This window comes from Eschrichtius robustus, chromosome 13, assembly GCF_028021215.1.
Source record: "Eschrichtius robustus isolate mEscRob2 chromosome 13, mEscRob2.pri, whole genome shotgun sequence".
NCBI lineage: Eukaryota > Metazoa > Chordata > Mammalia > Artiodactyla > Eschrichtiidae > Eschrichtius > Eschrichtius robustus.
The window spans coordinates 90334669-90355285 of NC_090836.1; the positions used below are offsets into that span (position 1 = coordinate 90334669).

Genomic DNA, 20617 nt, shown 5'->3' on the forward strand with positions numbered 1-20617 from the left:
CCTACTGAACTAACTGGGAGCCAGTCTGGGAAACAATGGATGGACGAGGCGATAGCCTCACTGTTGCTGGTAGGGCTGGTGGGCAGCCGGGCAAGAGAACTGTCCACGGGGCCAGGCCTGGCTCTGAGATCCCACCCCCAGTCCTCCAGCAGGAAGCAGCTGGAGTCAGGGTCAAGGCCCTGATTGCAACCCTAAATTAGCTAAATGCAAACAACATTGGGGCATCAGTGATTCATCCAGGAGGCCATGTGGTATTATACGTGAAGCTTCCTGAGCCCTTCCTAATAACAGCAGCATTTACTGAAGGCCTACTATGTGCAGGCACTGTACCCATGGCATTTTGCACGAATTATTTCATATGGCTTTGGTCCTATGAGTATCTCTGTTCTACAGATGAGAAAGCCCGGGTACAGCAAGGTTAATAACTGCCACGGCCACAAAGCAAGCTCGAGGCCTGGGCCCACGGTCCGATGGCACCCTCAACCCTCTTAGCCCCTATACTGCTATCCATATACATCAACCCCTCTGAAGCTCAGTCTCTCCCTCAGTCAAATGAGGCTAACAACTTCCTCACACGATAATGGGGGGATTCAGTGAGCTCATGGGCCTAGCACCCTGAGCACGGTGCCCTGGCCACTGCTCAATCAATGGGAGCTATTCTCATAATTACTTCATCTGCCTCTTAGGCAGCTCTGGCAAACAAAACCCTAAGACTTTCCTCTCCCGGCCGGCATCACTCTTTAAAACGTGCTGTGGCTCCGCAGAATCACAGGATTTTCGAGCAGGAAGAACCTTAGAGATCAACTATGATTTTTCCAGAATAGCCCAGGATTTATAAGGTATAACAGCAAGGCCTTGGGAATTCGTCCTGAAGAATGACCGGCTTCCGCACCCCCGGCCCACAACTCCTTGCCCGCGGTGAGGTCCCTATCCGCCAGGTGACAGGAACACTCAGCCATTCTTCTGGCAAAAAGGGCTGCTTCCCTTGGGCACTTTTACAACTGGTTATTTATAAGCCCAGAAATCTTGTCTGTGTTTTTGTTATTAGTCACTAAGCAAAAGCTTATTTTCCACCAGTTGGGAAGGGTTTCCTTTCTGAAAAATGAAAGCCTGTGTCTCTTGGCCAGACAGTTCTACCCAGAAGCCCGGTGGCTCCAGAATGGTAGGGAAAACTATGGCCCTTGACATGCCAAGCCTACCAGGAAAATTAAACCCCTGAATAGAAACTGAGCTCAACTTGAGTCAGCCCACAGCGCAGGGGCCAGGTCCATGTGGTGCATACCCAGGTTTTTAGTAGAGCCACAAAAACTTTACAAAGCACCCATGACGTGCGTGGCACTGGGGATACTGGAAGAAATCTTTACCAGGGTGAGAAGGGGAGGAAAGGTCAGCCCGGCAGAAGGAGCAACATGAGTGAAGGGGGAACAGGAGCGCCGTTAGCAGGACCACCAGAACGGGCAGGTGCCAGGGACTAAGACAAGAGAAAGAAGCAACAGACCGTGAACGAAACACAGAGGCCTTGAACGCCCACGAGGAGCTTGACAGACACGTGACCAAACGTCGCCAAGAACAGTAAACAGATGGAACAAGGGACAGGGTAGCATCCAGGATCCTGGACCCATGAAAGAGTGCAGGGCTCGCATCACCCCAAGAGCCTCCCCAGACACTGATCTCTCCTCTCCTAGAAGGCTGATTCATAACCACTGTCGTTACCACTTACTGAGCAATTACTGCATGCCATGGATTGCCACATCCAATACTAACAATCCTGTGAGACATTAACATCATCCCTACTTCATAAACAGAGGACCAGCGCTCAGATCTAGAAACAATGTGGCCAGCGCCCCGCACGTCCTCTTCGGTCACTAACCATCTCCCCAAGGATACGTATATAAGCCAATATCATAGATTAGTTTTGGATTTTGAGTTTTCTAAAAATGGAATCATGCAGCATACAGTATATTCTTTTGCATCTGGCTTCATTCGTTCAACATTATATTTGTAAGAATAATCCATGCCGTTCCATGTAGTCAAAGATCGTCCATCCTCGTTTCTGCAGAGTACTCCAATTTGTGAGTGTGGCATGCTTACTTATCCATTCTACTGGCGAGAGACATTTGGGTTGTTTCCAGGTGAGGGTCATTACGAATCATGCTGCTATGAACGTTCTTGTGTGTGTCTTTTGACGCTCCTCTGTATGCATGTCTGTTGGGCAGATAACCAGTAAGGATCTGATCCCAAATGTGGGTGACTTGAAAGCTTATGTTCTTGCCATGACTCCTCACCACTTTCCTCCATCATAGGTTTACTCTCCTTGCCTAATACTCAGTAAGGATTCTCCTTCATTAAAGAGAACCATCATCACTCCCTTTTCTGACAATGCTTGTTTAATCAGCCTCTCTGAAGCATTTATCTGAACATTTTGCTATGTGTTAAAGGAGATACAAATGTAGCATAAGACGGTCTTTGTTCTCAAGGAGTTGCTCTCTAGTTGTATATAACTAGTACTTATAAAATAAATCAAATGCTAACCTGTGGGATACAGACTTTAAGTCCCCAGATGAGCAGCGAGAACGATGGGTGAGGCAGCCTGAGTGGGCCTGAGGAGATTCCTAGAGAAAACAGGCGTGGAACTGAACCATCAAAAACACCTTGGGTTCTGTTCGCACAAGCTGGTTTTACCGTTGTCTCGGCATATCCTAAAATATCCAGACTCTCTCCTTTTTCTTCTACTGTTCAGCAGAAGGGCCTTCTTCCCGGATACCAACTTGAATTATTATTCTTGTTTTCCGTTTATTTTCCATTTCAAGGGAGAGTGGGAATTGGCTGCTATAGTAACAGCTACTTCTCCCAATTAATTCTGAATTTCATCAGATGTTCAGTTTGACAGTCCAGTTCTGCCTTCTGATTGTCTGGCTTTCACAACCATGCTAATTACCCAACTCCTAACCATTCCCTCCCTTGGGGTTAATAACACAACCTGTATAACTTGAGAAAATGCATACGATAAAAACAGTGGCCTGACCTAGGAGAGATGCCGATGAGTGAGGAGATCTTGGGATTTCAACCATCCACTGGTCATTGAGAGCCAAATACGAGGCCATTTAGGAAGAAAATGGGCTTGGGGAGGGAGAGGGTGAGAATCAATTAACAGGACGTTCCATGAGAAGCAGGTTATAAAAAATGGAGGCTCTGTTTCTGCTTAACATGTAACCTCAAGAGAGGAAGACTCGTCTGCTGGTTTTAAGTGAAAGGCCAAGAGCCTAGAATGGACCAGTCAGAATTCTCTTCATGCCTTTGCCTTCCATCGACTCCATCTCCTAAATCAGTTCCAGGATGCTGCCATTCGCTCCATGGCAGGGCCTCCTCACATTAGCAGCATTTTTATTACTTTCCTAAACCCTCAGATAGAAGTACCATTCCACGCCTCAGGGTGCTCTTTTATTAAAGTTCAGGAGGATCCTCCCAGAAAGTCATTTTCTTTTTCATTTCAGAAATGGAGTGATCTTTCCTTGGCAAGAATTGTCTGCAGCCTAATTGGGTCATTTAGTCAATACAAGATTCATACTTTAAGAGTTCCCTCCCCAGAACTAAATTTCAGACACCTCATGGGCTCAGAGCTTCATAAAATGGTCCTCTAACCCCTTAAGTCTGAAAGCCCAGGGCAGTGAGAGTGAGAAAATTAACCTAGACTGGCAGCTCTCCCATCATCAGTGAGTTGGTCAGAGTTGACTCAATGTGTTTCCTGGTTTGGACAATGAAAGGCTCTTTAGTTCACTCATTGTCTTTTCTTAAACCAAAACTCTTTCTGGATGTCGGTTGGCATGCCCAAGGAGAACCAGAGTCAAGCAGGCCACCCACCGCCAGCAGTGGACTCCACAGAAGGCGGACGAAATGAAAGAAAGTGTATAAGCTACCCCAGGAAGAGCAGATGTCAAAGGCTGGCCAAGTACCATTTATTAGTGCTATTTGGGGAGACCAATAGCAAATACTAGGAGGGCAGGGGACATGACCAGGATAGAGGGGCTGTGTGGGAGAAGGAATCAGGGCGCCATGTAGGACCAACCATTGGACTCCACCCTCCTCCACAGTGAACTTCTGGAAAAAAGCATGCTCCCCCAATTTGCACAGTGAAGGGACAGAAATCCCACCCTCTGTGAAAACAGCCTTAGTCTCCCTCTCCTGAAAATCCCCACAGGTGGCTTTGTTATATGGTTTCATCCCACCCTTATCACTTAGGGTGGAAAAGACAAACTTGTGGTCATCACACCTCTGGTTCTAGCCACTGCTTGACCCTGAGGTATGGCTCAGGACTACCTTGTCAACCCTAAATTCTAGTCTGCTTCGTTGGGCAACAGAGTGCAGAGCTTAAGAGCTTGACTCTCGAAGCCAGGCTACCTGGGTTTGAAGCCAGGCTACCTGGGTGCAAATCCAGGTCCTGCCATTTACCCATCTGAGTGACCTTGGCAAGTTACTTAACCTTTCTGTTGCCTCAGTTTCTCTCTCTGTTAAAATGAAGCTTCTATCCTCATTGTGAGGATTACCCCAGCACGCAGCAGTAAGCAGACATGTAAGTGTCAGCTGTTATTATTAGGCAGCAAATCTTAGTTTAAGAAAGAAGAACAAACGAAGACATGCCTGGATCAAATCCAGGATTATTATGGATCTGCATTGGCAGAATCCACACTTGAGATTGCATTTGTGCCCTTGAGGGATGGGAGAGGGGTAGGAGAACAGAGGAAAGAGTGAACTAACACTCAAAGACATCAAAGGACTCCGCAAGCCTGGTTCTCTTGACTGCGGTCCATTCTTCAGGCCCCAGTGGTGTTCCAAAGCACAGATGTCAATCTTGGAGCCGTACCTACCAGATGAACCCACTGTCAGAAGTCACTGGAGGGGGCGGAGCACAAATTCCCAAATCAAAAAAACCTCAAACTCTGCAAGCTAGAAGTTATAGATCATCTACTCCAATCCCCCTTTCAATATCCAAATCTCCTCTGTAGGGTATGGTCATTGTAGAGACCCCCCCCCTTCTACACTCCGTGAGCCTTCCTAATTTGCAGCCTCGGCAAATTAACAGAGCCATCCCAGTTCATTTCAAAAGACCCTAAGTTACATGGCAATACAGTTCCTTTTTTTTTTTTTTCTTTAAAAATTAGCTTCAAGTACAAGTGGTGTTATTTGAGGCACTAGAAAATACTGAATTCCAGGAAACCCAAGAGGGCGAGGCAGGACAGCCAGGGAGTAGCATTCGTGTTGGGTTGTTTTATTTCTAATCTCCAGCCTCTAGAAAAATGACTTGGGTGTAATCAAATGAAAACAATGAAAATAATACACTCGAAGGTCAAATAGCTAACTTCATAGGAAACTCATTAGAAACGTGACTGGACAGATTCACAGCCCAAGAGCTTGTTTGTCTGATTATAAGTGAAGAAAACTCTCTGGAGCTGTGTGATTAACAGGGGGTGGGTCCTTCATTTGGATGCAGTCTGAAGAGACTTCATGTGGAACTTGTGAATCTGACAGCAGAGGGAGTGTGTTAAAATGCTCAGCAATTCGCCATGGGTTCAGGAGAGTAAACACAAGCATAATACACCACTTTGCCAAGTTCAACAAACTGTTTCACGGGGCTCTGAGTCCCTGACGAGGGCAGCAACCAAATGGCTGAGGAAGGAAACCCAAGCCCAAAGGTATCGCCCACGGCTCACTGGTGACAGCTGCCAGACACATGTTCTGCTCTGGAATCCACTGATGACAAACAATCGGACCAAGACAAGTTTCTAGAGCAGGGCTCACTTCCTCCTGGTTGGAGGATCAAGCCCATCTTTCTCAGACTGGCCAATTAAATTGAAATCCCTAGGGGTGAGGCCCAGGCATCAGCATTTCTTCTTGCAAACGCCCCATGAGATTCTAATGTGCATCCAGAGTTCAGAATCACTGAAATGGACAATCTGGCCTCAACCTTCTCTGTTACCACCTCCCAATAGAAGTTTCTATTCCAGCCAGTAAGGACCTCTCAGATCTCTAACTAACATCACATCAAGAATGATCAGTATGGTTTATTGAGCATGTACCTGGGACCATGCTTAGCCATTTTATTCATTATCTTAATTAATCCTCACAATCTTATCTATCAAGTAGCTAGCTATTGACCCCATTTTATAGCTAAGGGAACCAAGCCTCAGAGAGGTTAAGTCACTACCCCAAGGTCACACAGTAGCAATTGGCAAAGCAATTGATTCATTCAAATCTAAGCCCATTTGGACAATGCATACATATTCACCCTGCTAGACCAGTACCTGGAATATAGGTGCTCAATACATCTTTGTAAAATGAATGACTGAATGAATGAATGATTAAGTAAGCAAATGAATAAGAACACGGGGTAATATTAGTGACCCACAGACCTTGTTAGATCAAATCAGCTATCCCTTGGCTCCGAAAGAGCCTAAATGAGGATTTGCCTGCTGCCTGAAAACCCTGGATTAAGTCACTTGAGCCAGAGAAGAAAAATGTTAACCGCTTCCATTGTAGGTATTTCCAAATCACTGATGCTCGCAATGAAGCCCTGCTTTAGTCTCTAACCTGCTGAGCAGGGGTTTTTCTAATATGGTGCCTCTCAAACTTGAGTGCATCAGAGTCACCTGGAGGGCTGGTTATTACACAGAACATCAGGTCCACTTGCAGGGTTTCTGATGCAGTGGGTCTGGGATGGGGCCCAGGACATGCTGACGCTGTTGGTCCTGGGTCACCCTCTGAGAATCGCGCTCAAGTGTATTATTCGGCAGTTTATCGGGATCCTGCCATCCTCAAGGGGTTCTCTTCCAGGGGCAGCAAAAGTTTCTCACTCCAGGACCTCTGCTGGGTTCTGTGGAAACATCTTGCACTGGCCCCATTGCCTCTGGCCACAAGTTGCGAGGGAGGAGAAGGCAGGAATGCCTGTCATCATAGCCTGGATTTTTAAAGCAGTGATTTTCACCAAGAGGCAAGAACTAGATCCCCTTCCAGAAAGATCTATCGGAATCTCATAAGGCACAGGTAGCTTAAAAAAGCATATTGTAATGTATACTTCTAAGAAGCTGGGAGGAGCTTTTAACTGATAGTAAACTCATCCAAAATGTCTCCACAGTAGGAGTTCGGAGAATTTAGTAGAATATAGACTCTTTTATGTCTTCTCATGGGCAGCAGGTTTAAGGCTCAAGGAGCCAGGGCATGAAACTCACATGATTATTAAAAGAAACACATTTGCTTGCTACTGTGTTTTTGAAGTTTGAGAGACTCTCCCAAAGGCAAGAGATCACAGCTGACAAATGCCAAACAGCCATCCTACTTTGTCCCAGAAAGCCAGGCTCACCCTTACCTAAGACAGGGGATGTGATGAAAGGGCTGGCCAGTCCAGCATATCACAATGCAAAAAAGGGCCGAGAGAGAGATGTAATCTTGCAGGGCCAAGAATAGAGATTTCCAGGAACAAAAAAAACCAAGAGCATAAAAGTGAAGGCACCGGCCCAATCTCCCCCACTCCCCACCTTTTTGCTTTTACATGCTGGATTATGCTGTTTCCCTGAAGTGTTGTGCAGCAAGATGCTGGTTCGTGGTTTTGCAGATTGAGTCTCCTGGGCTTCCAAAGGGGAAATGGGGGTGAGACAATGTGCCTTTGATGTTTGAACTTGGGTCCTGAAATCAGAACCCCAGGCAAAAACCGTTTTTATCTCTTCCATCCTAGGCAACCAAGTTGAAAGCTCTGGGGCACTTCCTTTTCAGCTGTTCTTTCCTTATTGTCAATTACCTCCCTGCTGAGAGAATGGAATTCCTTTGACTGAAAACAGGGGTCCATCCCAAGATGGTGCCAGAGATTTCTTTCTTCCTTTTCTCTCTCGATTAGGTTACCCTTAGCATCACACGCTAGAAGGTGTATGTCTATCCTCTTTTATTTACTTAGCATTAGAAGCCAGTTATGGTTTGTGTGTTTACACAGAGTTGACAAATTTGAGGGTCAATCACCTTCACCTACATGTCAATAGGAGAGCAACCCCAGGATCTGGTTTGAGAAAGAAACATTTAAAAGGAATTATTTTTGAGATCTGGCGAACAGCAGCACTGATTCAGTGAAGCTGCAGATTTTATGAGCCTGCAGGTGCTGTGAATAATATACAAATAACTTACATTTCCATGAACTGCAGCTTAGAAAACACTTGACCTATGAATTTACTGGACTGGGGACCCAAGCTTCTTCCTGAGATGTATGCAGAAATATTCTCTAAAATACCCACCAAGCTGGGATTTAATACTCTCACATATTTAAGACAGTAACCTCTATAAAGGCCAGGAATTATCTGTATCACAGGGTTTAGGACAAGGCTTGCCCCCAATTAGGGGTCGCTGCAGACCACCAAATACCTGGTTAGTATCAGCAGCACAAGCTTCAGAGTGTTGCTAAGTTCAACTCTCAGATTTACCAGTTACTAGTAGTTGGTATAACCTTGGAAAATGCACTTAGCCACCAAGCTGAATTTTCCTTACCATAAAATAGGGATCTTAACGATTCTTCTTTCATGGATATAAGGATTAAATGAGATCATACATACACATATCCTAGCACAGGGTAAACACTCAATAACTCCAAGCTATTATTAGTATTATTTTCAAGTGTTAATTTTAAAATGTTACTTCCCTCCTCAAAACCAGTGGCATCCCCCTACTCCTGGTGTAAAAAATCCATACTCTTTCCTTTAGCCAATGTGGTCAAAATCTGGCCCTCTCCAATTTCCTCTCTCCTGCCACACTATTCAGTCCCTCAGTCTCAGAGGCCCTCTGTCACTTCTCACAACACAAGCTGTTTCCCTCCTCTGAGCATCTGCACATACTGTTCCCTCTGTCTGGAATGCCCAGGTCTTCGAAGGGCTCACTTCTCATTCCATTCAGGTCTCAGCTCAAAAGTCACTTATCTGTTTGCTTGTCTATTCACTAAATTTCAGCTCCATAGCCCAGAGCCTATCTTGTTCACCTTTGCATTCCTAGTACCTAGAACAGGGCCTGGCACATAGTAGGCACTTAGATTTTTTAATGAATGAATTATTCCTCTGGAACTAGTTATTTCAATATCACCTGGTTGTACAGTCCAAAATGGTGCATTCCCCACATGAAACCCCAAAGGTCCTAAACGTACAGGGTTAGGTGCATCATTGCTTTGTCATGTTGCTGCTATTATTGTTACTGCTACTGCTGCTTTTGCTAGTGTGTGTGTGTGTGTGTGTGTGTGTGTGTGTGTGTGTGTTTTAAATCACAAAGGTCCTTGTTGAAGAAGAAATTGTAAAGTTCACTTAGCTAATGTCCAAACAGCCAATTAGATGCCTGGGCACTGATTTTTCACTCAGAAAATTAACACATCTCTGCACTCAGCTAAGGCTCCTGATTGGCCCATCAAACGACCAATCAGCTTCCAGGGAGAAGGTTCGCCTTTCACTTTGTGAGCTACAGAGGGACCAGGGTATTAACTCACAGACTCAATTCCCACCACCATTGCTACCTCTGCACTGCCCCTGCCACACCCCAGAGTTGAAAAGGAGGGAAAAGGCCAGGCTGAGGGGGATGCCTGGGGCACAGTGGTGGGCTGCAGAGCCAGCAAAACAAGACACAAGTTCAGAAATACAGGGCTGAGGCCTGGCAGAGGGAAAAAACAAGTGGGGTAAGAAGACCTGTGTGCCAGGGCCACCAACTAGCCAGCATACCCAGTATTATAAGCTGAATATTCCTGGTCCCACTGCAAAACAAACAAACAAACAAACAAAAAACCCTATGTTGAAGTCCTAACACCTAGTTCCTCAGAATGCAATCCTATTTGGAGATAGTTTTTAAAGACGTAATCAAGTTAAAATGAGGTCATTAGGGTGGGCCCTAAGCCAAAACGATTAGTGTCCTTCTAAGAAGGAAAAATTTAGACACAGACACATACAGATGTGAAGACACAGGGAGAAGATGGCAATCTACAAGCCAAGGAGAGAGGCCTTAGAAGAAACCAACTCTACTGACACCTTAGTCTTGGACTTTCAAGCCTCCAAATCCAAGAAAAAATAAATTTCTATTGTTTAATCCCCCCAGTCTGTGGTAGCAGCCCTAGCAAATAAACACACCCAGGGAGTCATGAACCTTCCAGAGCCTCAGTTTCCACAACTACGATGCTGTCCAATATGGCAGCCACTAGCCAAATGTGGCCATTGAGCCTCTTGAAATGTGGCTAAAGTGTCTGAGGAGCTGAATTTTTATTTCAATTAATTTTAATATCCATCTGTAGCTAGTGGCTTAGACAACATAGTTACATACTTAATTTCAGAGGATTTACAGACCCCCTGTAGCTCACTCATGAAATACCCTGTCAATGGACCCCAGATTAAGAACTACTTAGGATGATTATGGGGTCTTCATAACAATGACCTTTTTGAGCTTACCAGTATAGGTATCATCTCATTTAATCCTACTGATAAACCCTAGGAGGGGGTAGAATTGTTATCCCCATTTTATAGGTGCAGCCATTGAGGCACTGAAAGGCCCACCATCCTGCTCAAAGTCTCATGTCTGGTGTGAGAACTCAACCTCTTCCCTGACTCCCTAAAACCAGTTCTAAGGGTTTTATGAATTGAAGCCCAAGCTCTCACCTGAGGCCTTGGTGAAAGTTATTTCTAGTCACCCAAAGAACTTTAATTCATGCTGATACCCATCTTTAAAGTTACAAGCAAGGGCTTCTCTTCTTGAAGCCTCCAGCAGGGGCTGGACTAAGGCCTTGACCTTGATAATAGGATGTTCTTCCACTGAGGTTCATCTCTGGCCTTCCCTTGGAAGGGGGACAGACTCCTGCTCCCCATTCAGCCTGAAGGATTCCCAAGGTCAAGGAGGGCATGATGCTAGTTTAAATGGGAAGAAGGAACAAATACTTTTTTTTTTAATTTTTATTTATTCATTTATTTATTTATTCATTCATTTATGGCTGTGTTGGGTCTTCGTTTCTGTGCGAGGGCTTTCTCTAGTTGCGGCAAGCGGGGGCCACTCTACATCGCGGTGCGCGGGCCTCTCACTGTAGCCGCCTCTCTTGTTGCGGAGCACAGGCTCCAGACGCGCAGGCTCAGTAATTGTGGCTCACGGGCGTAGTTGCTCCGCGGCATGTGGGATCTTCCCAGACCAGGGCTCGAACCCGTGTCCCCTGCATTGGCAGGCAGATTCTCAACCACTGCGCCACCAGGGAAGCCCCAGGCTTCTTTTTTTTAAAGATTTTTTTGATGTGGACCAGTTGCGGCAAGCGGGGGCCACTCCTCATCGCGGTGCGCGGGCCTCTCACTGTCGCGGCCTCTCCCGTTGCGGAGCACAGGCTCCAGACGCGCAGGCTCAGTAGTTGTGGCTCACGGGCCCAGTTGCTCCACGGCATGTGGGATCTTCCCAGACCAGGGCTCGAACCCGTGTCCCCTGCATTGGCAGGCAGATTCCCAACCGCTGCGCCACCAGGGAAGCCCCAGAAGTAGGCTTCTTGATGCCAGACTTCTGTGACCACAGACCGTCTCCCAAATAAAGAACTGGAAACTTCATGCTGGATTAAAACTCTGCTTCCTGGTAAAGAAGCCTCCAGCTCTAGGCTAAGAAATCTCACAGAACTGCACACAGAGCACGTGACCCACACTGGTCCACACCATGCAAGATGGCCTTCAGGTTTCCATGGCAACCGGGCCACACAGAGCAAAAACACTCCACATTTAACAAAACTCACTCTCATCCTGCATTTTGTATCTCAACTCACTTCTCACTTCTGGAAATTCCCATCAATTACCAGGCATATTCAGATTTGTTTTATCAGCCTGGAATTCTACTTTTGTCAATTCTTCCTCCAAAAAACTCCTTTAAGGCCCAGCTTGGATGCCATATATTTCCATGAAAACTTCTAAGCTTGGGCCTCCTTGGTCCCAGAATATATTGTTTACATATCTACGGCAGGTCCTGGGCAGGGCCTGGGACTCTGCATTTCTAACAATCCCAATTTATGGTGATGCTGCTGGCCCAGGGACTGCAGTTTGAGACTCACTGCAAGAGATGTTTGTGGAATGAATAAGTGACTGAATAAATGCAAATTTCCCTTAAAAATCCTATCTCCAAGGGTCCCAAAAATGAGCTTTAGAAAAATCAAGATAAAAGATATTACCAGCATTTACTTCTACATGAGGAGCAAAAATAGAAATAGCAGTGGAAAAAAAGCATAGCAAAAACCAGCAGGGAACCAGAAGAAGGAAAACTGAAATATCAGAAAAACTTTAGGGTCACCATCTGGTTTCCTCTTAGCCCTTACTGTATAAGTTATGCTGAACAGACCAGAAATTAAAAATAGGTTTATCTTTCTGACTCAACCATCTATTAAAAAATATTCTACAGAAATGTTTTGACTCAGTAAATCCAAGACTAGGGATTTTTCACAAGAAAATAATCAGAAATGAATGTAAACATGATGTACAAGGAGAGTCTTTAAAGCCCTGTTTATAATAACCAGAAATTTAAAACAATTTATATATTTGACAAAAGAAAATAGATCCAATAAATTATGGTATGTCCATAAATGGAACACTATAAAGCCTTTTAAAATGTCCTTATAGTGGAATATTTATTGATATAGGAAGAGATGCATGGTATAAAAAATGAAAAAAAATCAAGCTAAAACCCAGTATAAACAGTATGATCTAACTCTGGATAAAAACCACATACAGATATAGAAAAGTAGATTAGAAATATAAATATGTATAAAGAGCCATTTATCAAACTGAGAGAACAGAAATTATTTTTAAAATTTTAACAGTTGTATTTCAATCATTTCTGCAATAAATACATGTTGCTTGTGTAATTTTTTAAAGGATATTTTTTTAAATGATAGACTGGGAAGTTTATACTCTCCATTTCTTCCCACGAGGAACTGAAGAGTTGAAGCATGAGCACCTTTATACGCTTTTCCCCTCCCTGTCCTTCTACAAACACCAACAACTTGAACTGCATTTGCAAAGAATCTGTCACACCAACAGATCCCTCTTCTTTCTTGGCATTTCTTGGACCTGCTGGAAGTTAATTCCTAACTCAGAAAGGCTAACTTTGAATAACTCATGACACCACCCCTGAAGCATCAGCTTTGGGGAATGACATTTACAATAGATCCACCGTTACTTGGCCACCCAGAAAACTGCCGTTTTCCAGAAACCATGGCTGTCTCACATACTGGTTTTCAATAAGGTGGGTTGCTTAGCAACCACCAAGAAACTGGGAAGATAGAAGAAGGCACCAGCCAGAGCTATTTTATGACCAAAGTGCGCTGTGCTACATGTGTCTGGTTGCACTCAAGGTAACCAAATAAGAGATAACACCCGGCTATTTTTGCATCATGAGGAAAAATACTTGGCTCCTGCCCAGAAGGGCAATTACCTAAAAATCTTGGCAGGCCCCATGGTATGAGAAATGGTGACTGATACGGGGGTGAAAAAAAAATCACTGACCTTCATAAATACTGATGATATGAGGATGGTTGAGGGATGACATGATCTCAATCTCTCGTCTGATGTGAACCATGTCTTGTTCATCCTTAATTTTGTCCTTACGAATGGATTTTATAGCAACCTATAAAGTCAGGAAATGAAATGTTACTCAGAGAACTAAACAGATGCAAATCAGCCATTGGGAGAGTTTGGAAAATAAATACAGATGTTACTTGTTGGCAGAACCGACAATAACCAAAACAAAGCTTCGAAATACCCCCGTCACATCTTTCATTTATAGCAAAAACACCCTTCTCCAGACAACAGAAAACATCAGGTTTTAACAGCCTGGGTTTGGGATGGTGGCTTTTTTTTTTTTTTTTTTTCCCACAAAGCAGAGGGCTGCTTCACGCGGCCAGATTCATTTACTCTAGGAATCCTGATCCTTTGAAAAAAGAAAAAAGGAGAGCTTGGTTTACAGGGTGTCGATGACTAAACATGGAGAGGTGAAATTAGCATCACTCAGCCCCACCATGCAGCTGCCGCAGTGATGGATAGAAAAGGCTTTATTGCGTGGCCTGTCTCAAGGCCAGTTCTGCTCAAACCTTGGGTTTTAAGACTCCAGCTTATGCTATATGCTGATGCAATTGCTCAGAAGCCAAATCCTTCCTACATCCTTCCTCTCACTAAGGCACCTTTGATAGCAAGTGATACGACCAAAAGGCCCTGCTTGAGAAAAATCAGAGTAAAACCAAGGAAGTTAAGCTAGACTCCCTGCCCAGCCCCAGTTGATTCCAAAAGCTCCGTGCCAGTGTTGTCTGCAAATCCAAACTGCAGAGAGTTGCCAGGGCCAAGGCGCAGAGCAATTACTCAAAAGAAACACATAAATAAAAAGACATTAAAGGACAATGGGAATCTAATAAGGAAGAAATATGTTTGCCAATGAATTCATCTCTGCTCATAAACAAGTTGGTTGGTAATTTAATCCGCCTTGGCTCTAAGGGGGGCAAAAACTACGATGGCGGAGGGGGTTATCCATGGGTAACAAGGAAACCTGCCAATCGATTTGCTGCCAGCTCTGAAAGCCTGCTTAGTTCCCTCCAAACTGGTCCTCTTGTGACCTCAACCCTCACCTTAGCAACCTTTCCTGGATGAAAGGAAGTAAAACCACCCCTCGGATTGCAAAGGCACGAAGCGCTCTGGAGGAAAAAGTCCTTGTTAGCAGCAGCCCAGGGCCACACCTTGCCTATCGCAGGGTCAAGCATGGGCGGCTGCACCAGGAACGCACTCACACCTGTGAGCACCTGCAATTTCCGACTGGGCACCAGATCCCCGTGCAGCGCTACACGTGGAAATGTTTCTAAAATACAACCAGTCCATCTGTGACGCCACAAGACCTAGGAAGCTCTTATTATTCTTGATTTTGCTCTTTGCTGGTTAAATCAACTAGCAGGTCCCCGGATTTCTCCTTTGCAGACCTTTCTCCAGCTGTCATCAAATCAGTATTGGTGTCATTACCTGACCCTACACTAGTGGGGATCTTGTTCACTGCTTTCTCTACAGTGTTTAAAACCATGCCTGGTGTGCGTGGCAGGCCTGAGAAAACACTGAGTGTGGGCAGGGAGGCAGGTACATAGAGAGGGAAGGGGGAAGGAGGGAAGAAGGGCAGGGGAGCAGGGGTTGATGTTATTAGGTGGATGAGAGGTCAGACCAGGGAAGTGACAGTAGAATTGGAGCAAAAACGGAGGGACCACTCCAGTCAAACAGCACCACCAAGACAGGCACGTCAAGAAGATGACTTAGGATTTGTCTGGCATCCTACTTAACGTGGGCAATCGAGGAATGGGGAAAGCAAACAGGAAACACAGGACGCCCTGCTGTAAACCCAGGGGCAGGTAGCACCCTCCCTAGAGTGTGGGTGGACCACGTGGCTGGAGACAAGGAGGCTGCACAGAGATGAATGAGCTTCCAGCTTCAAGGCCCCCTTTCACCAGGGTGCCAGGCCCCCCAGCTCCCCCAGGCCCTCACGACAGCCCCATTCAGGATGCAGCAAGAAATGCCTGCCTTTGCTTACGTCAAATGTAAAGACATGACTTGAAGGCTTTACTTTATCTGAGCAGGGCCTGCGATCCTGGGAGCTTGCTCTGGAGGACCGTGGAGGATGTGGGTGGCTCTTGGACCAACTCCTACATTCCTCCAGGAACTAAAGATGGGCCGAGTGGTGAAACTACCCCTTTGATTATACAGCAGGCTGAACTTGGCCTTGGGGAGGCCCTATTGTCAAATGACAATAGAAATAAATTCTTTCACCATCCAATGTCAGGGGAGGGTAGTGACATTCTGGGGGGTGAGAAAATAAGTGGACTTGTCAATCCCCCCAACCATGGAGCGAGAGGCCAACGGTCCCACGGTGTATTTGCCAGAGGGATGTTTCCAGCCCAGTGTGAAAAGGAAAGTGCCCACATTCTAATCACACCCCACTCGGCACTGAGGAAACTAAAAGGGCTCCATAAATGTTAATAGCCATGGTGGTTGTCCCTCCACAAAAGCTTCCCTCTTCCGACAATGAATCTTCTATTGAAAGTGTAAAAGAGGGCTCATTCTGCCCCCTATTTCAAAGGCATGGTGGGAGACAAATGCTAGAAATCACTTAGAACTGTGCAACTGTCAAGGCCAGAGGGAAGACATTCAGTTCAACTCCCAAGAGCGGGAGATGACTCACCCAAGGTCATAGATCCAATGAATGGCCAACCACGAAAGCAATAAGGATAGAAATAATAGCGGCATTCACGACGCACTTAATATATGGTACAGACACTGTGATAAGTGCTTTACACACCGCGGATCTTTACATCCTTATCATTCAAGCTTCAGCTCCACGGTCCCTTAGGGAGGCCTTCCCTGACCCCTCTACCTGATAAGGACACTCCTGGCCTTATACTCTCCCTATACCTTTCCCACACCATCTGAAATTATCCTGCTTCTTTGTTTGCTGCGTATTCAGCCTGAGGCCAAATCCAGTTCCCAGGATGTTTCCATAGGACCCAGATAGCTAAAAATGGTTGTCACATTTTTGAAGAGTTGTTTAAAAAGGAGAACGAGATCTATAAATGCAGCTCTTGTAATGTAATGCAGTGCCTCCTTTGTGAAGTTGAAGGATAAACTGAGCCAGCACACGGTGAGGCAGCATGGCATGATGGTTAAGGACATGGCCTTGAGTCCTTGAGCAGGTTGCAAAACCTCTCTGTGCTCCAGTTTCCTCATCTGTCAAGCAGGAAAATATAGGACCTGCCTCACAGGTCCCTATGAGGATTAAACAGCTTAGAACATGGCTGGCCCAGGATAAGGGCTTAATAAATGTCAGCCACATTTAACCCAGAGAGAATACCCCAAAAATAGGGCCTTCCTTCCTTTTCTCCAACCCGAGAACAAACTTGAATTCCTCCTGCTTCCTCGTGGGGTAGCAAGTGAAGGTCTAGGGAATGGAGACCACATTTGTTCCCAAAGTGCAAAAAGGGCAGGAGAATCTCTCTCCTGGGTCTTTAAATTGTACCCTCATCAGAATTGTCTGGAAGCTCAGAACAGCTGAGCCCACATGTGCATCCGTGGCTCCTGAGTCTGAGACCAGACAGGAGGACGAACAACTGGAACCCGAAAAGCAACCTCAGGACCATTTCCCCTTTCTCCTTCCAATAGTTGCCAGGTGAACAGGGGAATCAAATGTTCCCACTTAGAGACAAAAGTCTGACTCACGGTATCCACTTCAGCCTTTCTGGATTTTGACTGTTCATTGACTTAATCCTTTTGAGCGCCCACCTGGTACCAAGCACAGTGCTGAGATACCATGATGCAACATGATTCTGCCCCAGCCCTCAAGGGGGGGGGGGGCGGTGGGGAACAAGGGGACAAGGGCAATAAGCAAAAATCACGCAATAATTACGTAACTACCCTCGTGGCCAAAGGCTACCAAAGAGATACACAGAGATGCCCGATATTATGGAGCAAACCTCCCCCCCAGTTTTCCTCAATCTTCACCCACATCTACAAACAAAGACAGAGGTAAGGAAAGGGCCCAGCAGGAAGAGATTACCAAATGCCTGAAATCACACAGCCTCCAAAAAAAAAGTCCAGTTTGTCCCTGCAGGAGTTGGAGAGATTTCACTCTGCCTTCAAAATGACTGAAGCTGGGAACTCAGGTGTTTAAGCCCGACGCACAGCCCAGCCCCTTTCCTAAGTGTTCCCAAGTCTAGACATCACCGTGTGCCTTATAAATGAGGCCACCCTATCGTTTAATGATTAAACCTTATGGCTGTGGACCTGCAAATTCTGCCCTGCGGTGCCTGACTGTTTAAGAGGCAAACAGCCCAGCCAATGCTGATCCCTTGTTAAATATAACAGCCTTCTCTTCTGCAGTGATCGTTTTCCCTATTTTGAATAATCACCCAAAACTACCTGCTCTGCAGCCTGCTGGGCTTCCTTTTCTACAGTGGCCGTTGTGAATGTTAAGAGCTCGGGGATCTAGGCAGGGCTATGGGGAGCAGAGCAGTATGATGAAAGCTCAGGCTTTTGCTGGCTGGATGACCTCAGGCAAACCTGAACCTCACAGGTCTCAGTTTCCTCATCTGTAAAATGGGGTCAGCAAGTCCCAACTCTTGGGGCTGTTGTAAGGAGGAGAAGTAAGTACAGTGCCCGGCCCTCAGGTGTTCACTGAACGGCAGTGACTATAACGAGGCCTGTCAGAACGACACAGCGATACAGGGTCTTGGGCCACATTTAAAGGGGTGACAAGCCCACAGCACATCATCACACGGGCCTCTCCCCTTCCCATTCGTCCCACACACATCCTCCCCTTCCCCACATTTATACTGAGGCAAGAACAGGTTAAAATTAATATCCAGCCTGCATGCCTACACAGAGCAGGGCAGCCAGCCATCTTCCTGGGCTGCTTTGGTGAGTGGAGAAAATTCCGGGCAGACTGTGTGTATTTGAGGCTCCAACCAAAAGAATCACTACCCTCTTCCCTCCACAGCCACCTCCCGTGATGCTCATTGACTGACATCTGTCAGCCTAAAGAGAGGGTTCCAGAACAGTGCCTCTCAAAGGGGTCCTGGGTATCTGGTCAAAATGAAGATTCTGAATCCAAAGGTCTAAGGTGGGGCCTGGGATTCTGGATTTCTAGCAAACTCCCAGGTGATGCACCAGTGATGTCAGCCCAGGGACCACACTTTGAGTAGCAAGATCTTAGTGCTTTGTCTTTGGCCTAACATATCAACATTTTTAAAGCAGCGGCGATATTCTTAATAATAACAGTAACTAATATTTATTATGTGTTAACCAGGTGCCAGTGGACTTTATCTCATTTAGTCCTAACTACAACCCCATTGTACAGGGGCACCAAGGCACCGAGGAGATAAACATTGCCCAAAGTCACGTTGCCTGTAAGAGATGGAGCGAGGACTTGAACCCATGCAGGCTGAGCCCAGAGGCTGCTGATTCTTGAGGCTGTGGATAAAGTTGGGACGGGCGGCAAACATGGCAGGTGACAGAATCTCTCAAAGGATCCCAAACAGTCTCCAAAGCCCAGTGTGATGGGCCCCCTCCAAGCAGATGAAGTTTTTTACAGGGTCCCATGTGAGGTCCTGGGAGGTCAGGAGCTGGGGACTGAGCAGCAGGGAAGAAACAGGGCCATAACCACGGCATTAGCATCACTTAGTGAGAACAAGTTTGAGTTCTAATCCCGGCAACAGGAGCTGGCAGCTTCCCTGCCATTCACAGGTGTGATCTCACACCCGGCCACGTTCCACCGCTCCACGGGAGCTGCAAGGCACTGAGTCAGAGGCAGCTCAGGGGACCTTTTCTTACCAAGGGGCCCAGAGGCCACTTGCAGTGGAAATGAATGGTTAGCCAAGTCAAGTTGGAGGCCAGCGTAGGGCGTTCCTGCTCTGGCCTGGTTGATGGTCAGAGTTCAAGGCAAGGCACAGCTCCACATGGGCCCCACGGGTCCAAAGCTCCCCAGGATCACCAAACGGCTTTCACTTAGAAAGGCTGTGCCCGGCCATCACCACGGTGACACCAGCCAGGAGGCCACCTTGCAGCCAAAGCCCCTAATTCATTAAATGACCCCCAGCTCTTTGTGAGGAGTCTGGCCAACTCAGGACAACACTCCAGCAAGTTGCCATGATGCACCAGCCCCATGGGAATCCAAGGCAGCTCCGCCGCGGGGCCCGTGGGCTTCTTCCTCTCCAGCCTGTTGATCCATGTCGATGCGTGAATGTTTCTTCAGACAGAAGCAGGTTGGAAGCCAAGAGTTGTATCAGCAGGCTCTGAGGGGAGGCATCCTGATGCCACGGAGCACAGCATACAGAAGAAAGACCTTTTTCTTCAAAGAACAGCATCCTACCATTCGCCACCACCAGCCTTTTAACCTTGTAAGAGGTTCTGAACATGTAATCCTGTGTAAATCAGCTCTCAATCCTCGATTTCCCAAAACTCCCCATAAGAGATGGTGTTTCCTCAGATGACCCTGATTTTTTTTTTTTCTCCTGCCGTGAAAAATGTGTTCTATCTCCAGAATTGAAACAGCAAAGCAGATTTTTATTTGACGGGGCCAGGGCCCACTTAGGAGGTCCTCAGAAGGGCCTGGGATGTTTCTATCTACAGATACAGTCACCCCTTGTTCTGGACCTGCCCCCTTCAAGGGCTGAGCGAAGAATGTCATTATTGCATGTGTCGATGCCACAAGGGAAGTGGAATTAATGACTAAGAAACTGCAGGCAGATTTACACTCCCTGTATGGCGCTGAGGTTTGTAAACAGGAGACAGTGGCCAGGGCTGACCGGGCAGGAACCGATGGAAAGTTAGCGCCAGCAGCAACGATAGAGCAAGCGACAAGCCCACCCCGAGCACACAGTTAGATTCCAGGAGACAGCACTTTGCCAAAGGCTGGTTGGCGTACCACCTGCATCAGATCCTCCGTCTGGGGAGGAAAGGGGGATGCTGACTGCCATAATGCAGATTCCAGGGCCCACCCCAGACCTATTGAATTCGAGGATGAGGACAAGCAGGGATGGGCACTTTTTACAAGCTTCCCTGGTGATTCTGCTGCACCCTGAAGTTTGACCTTA

General features: G+C 46.4%; 1 protein-coding gene across 1 annotated transcript in view; it reads right to left on the reverse strand.

Annotated features, from left to right (window-relative positions):
• Nucleotides 1–20617, reverse strand: part of NUAK1 (NUAK family kinase 1) — a 69304-nt gene that overhangs the window by 25890 nt on the left and 22797 nt on the right. The window contains exon 2 of the mRNA XM_068561801.1: nucleotides 13515–13635. Within this exon, the coding sequence (XP_068417902.1) occupies nucleotides 13515–13635 (121 nt within the window). The remainder of the gene's footprint in view (nucleotides 1–13514; nucleotides 13636–20617) is intronic.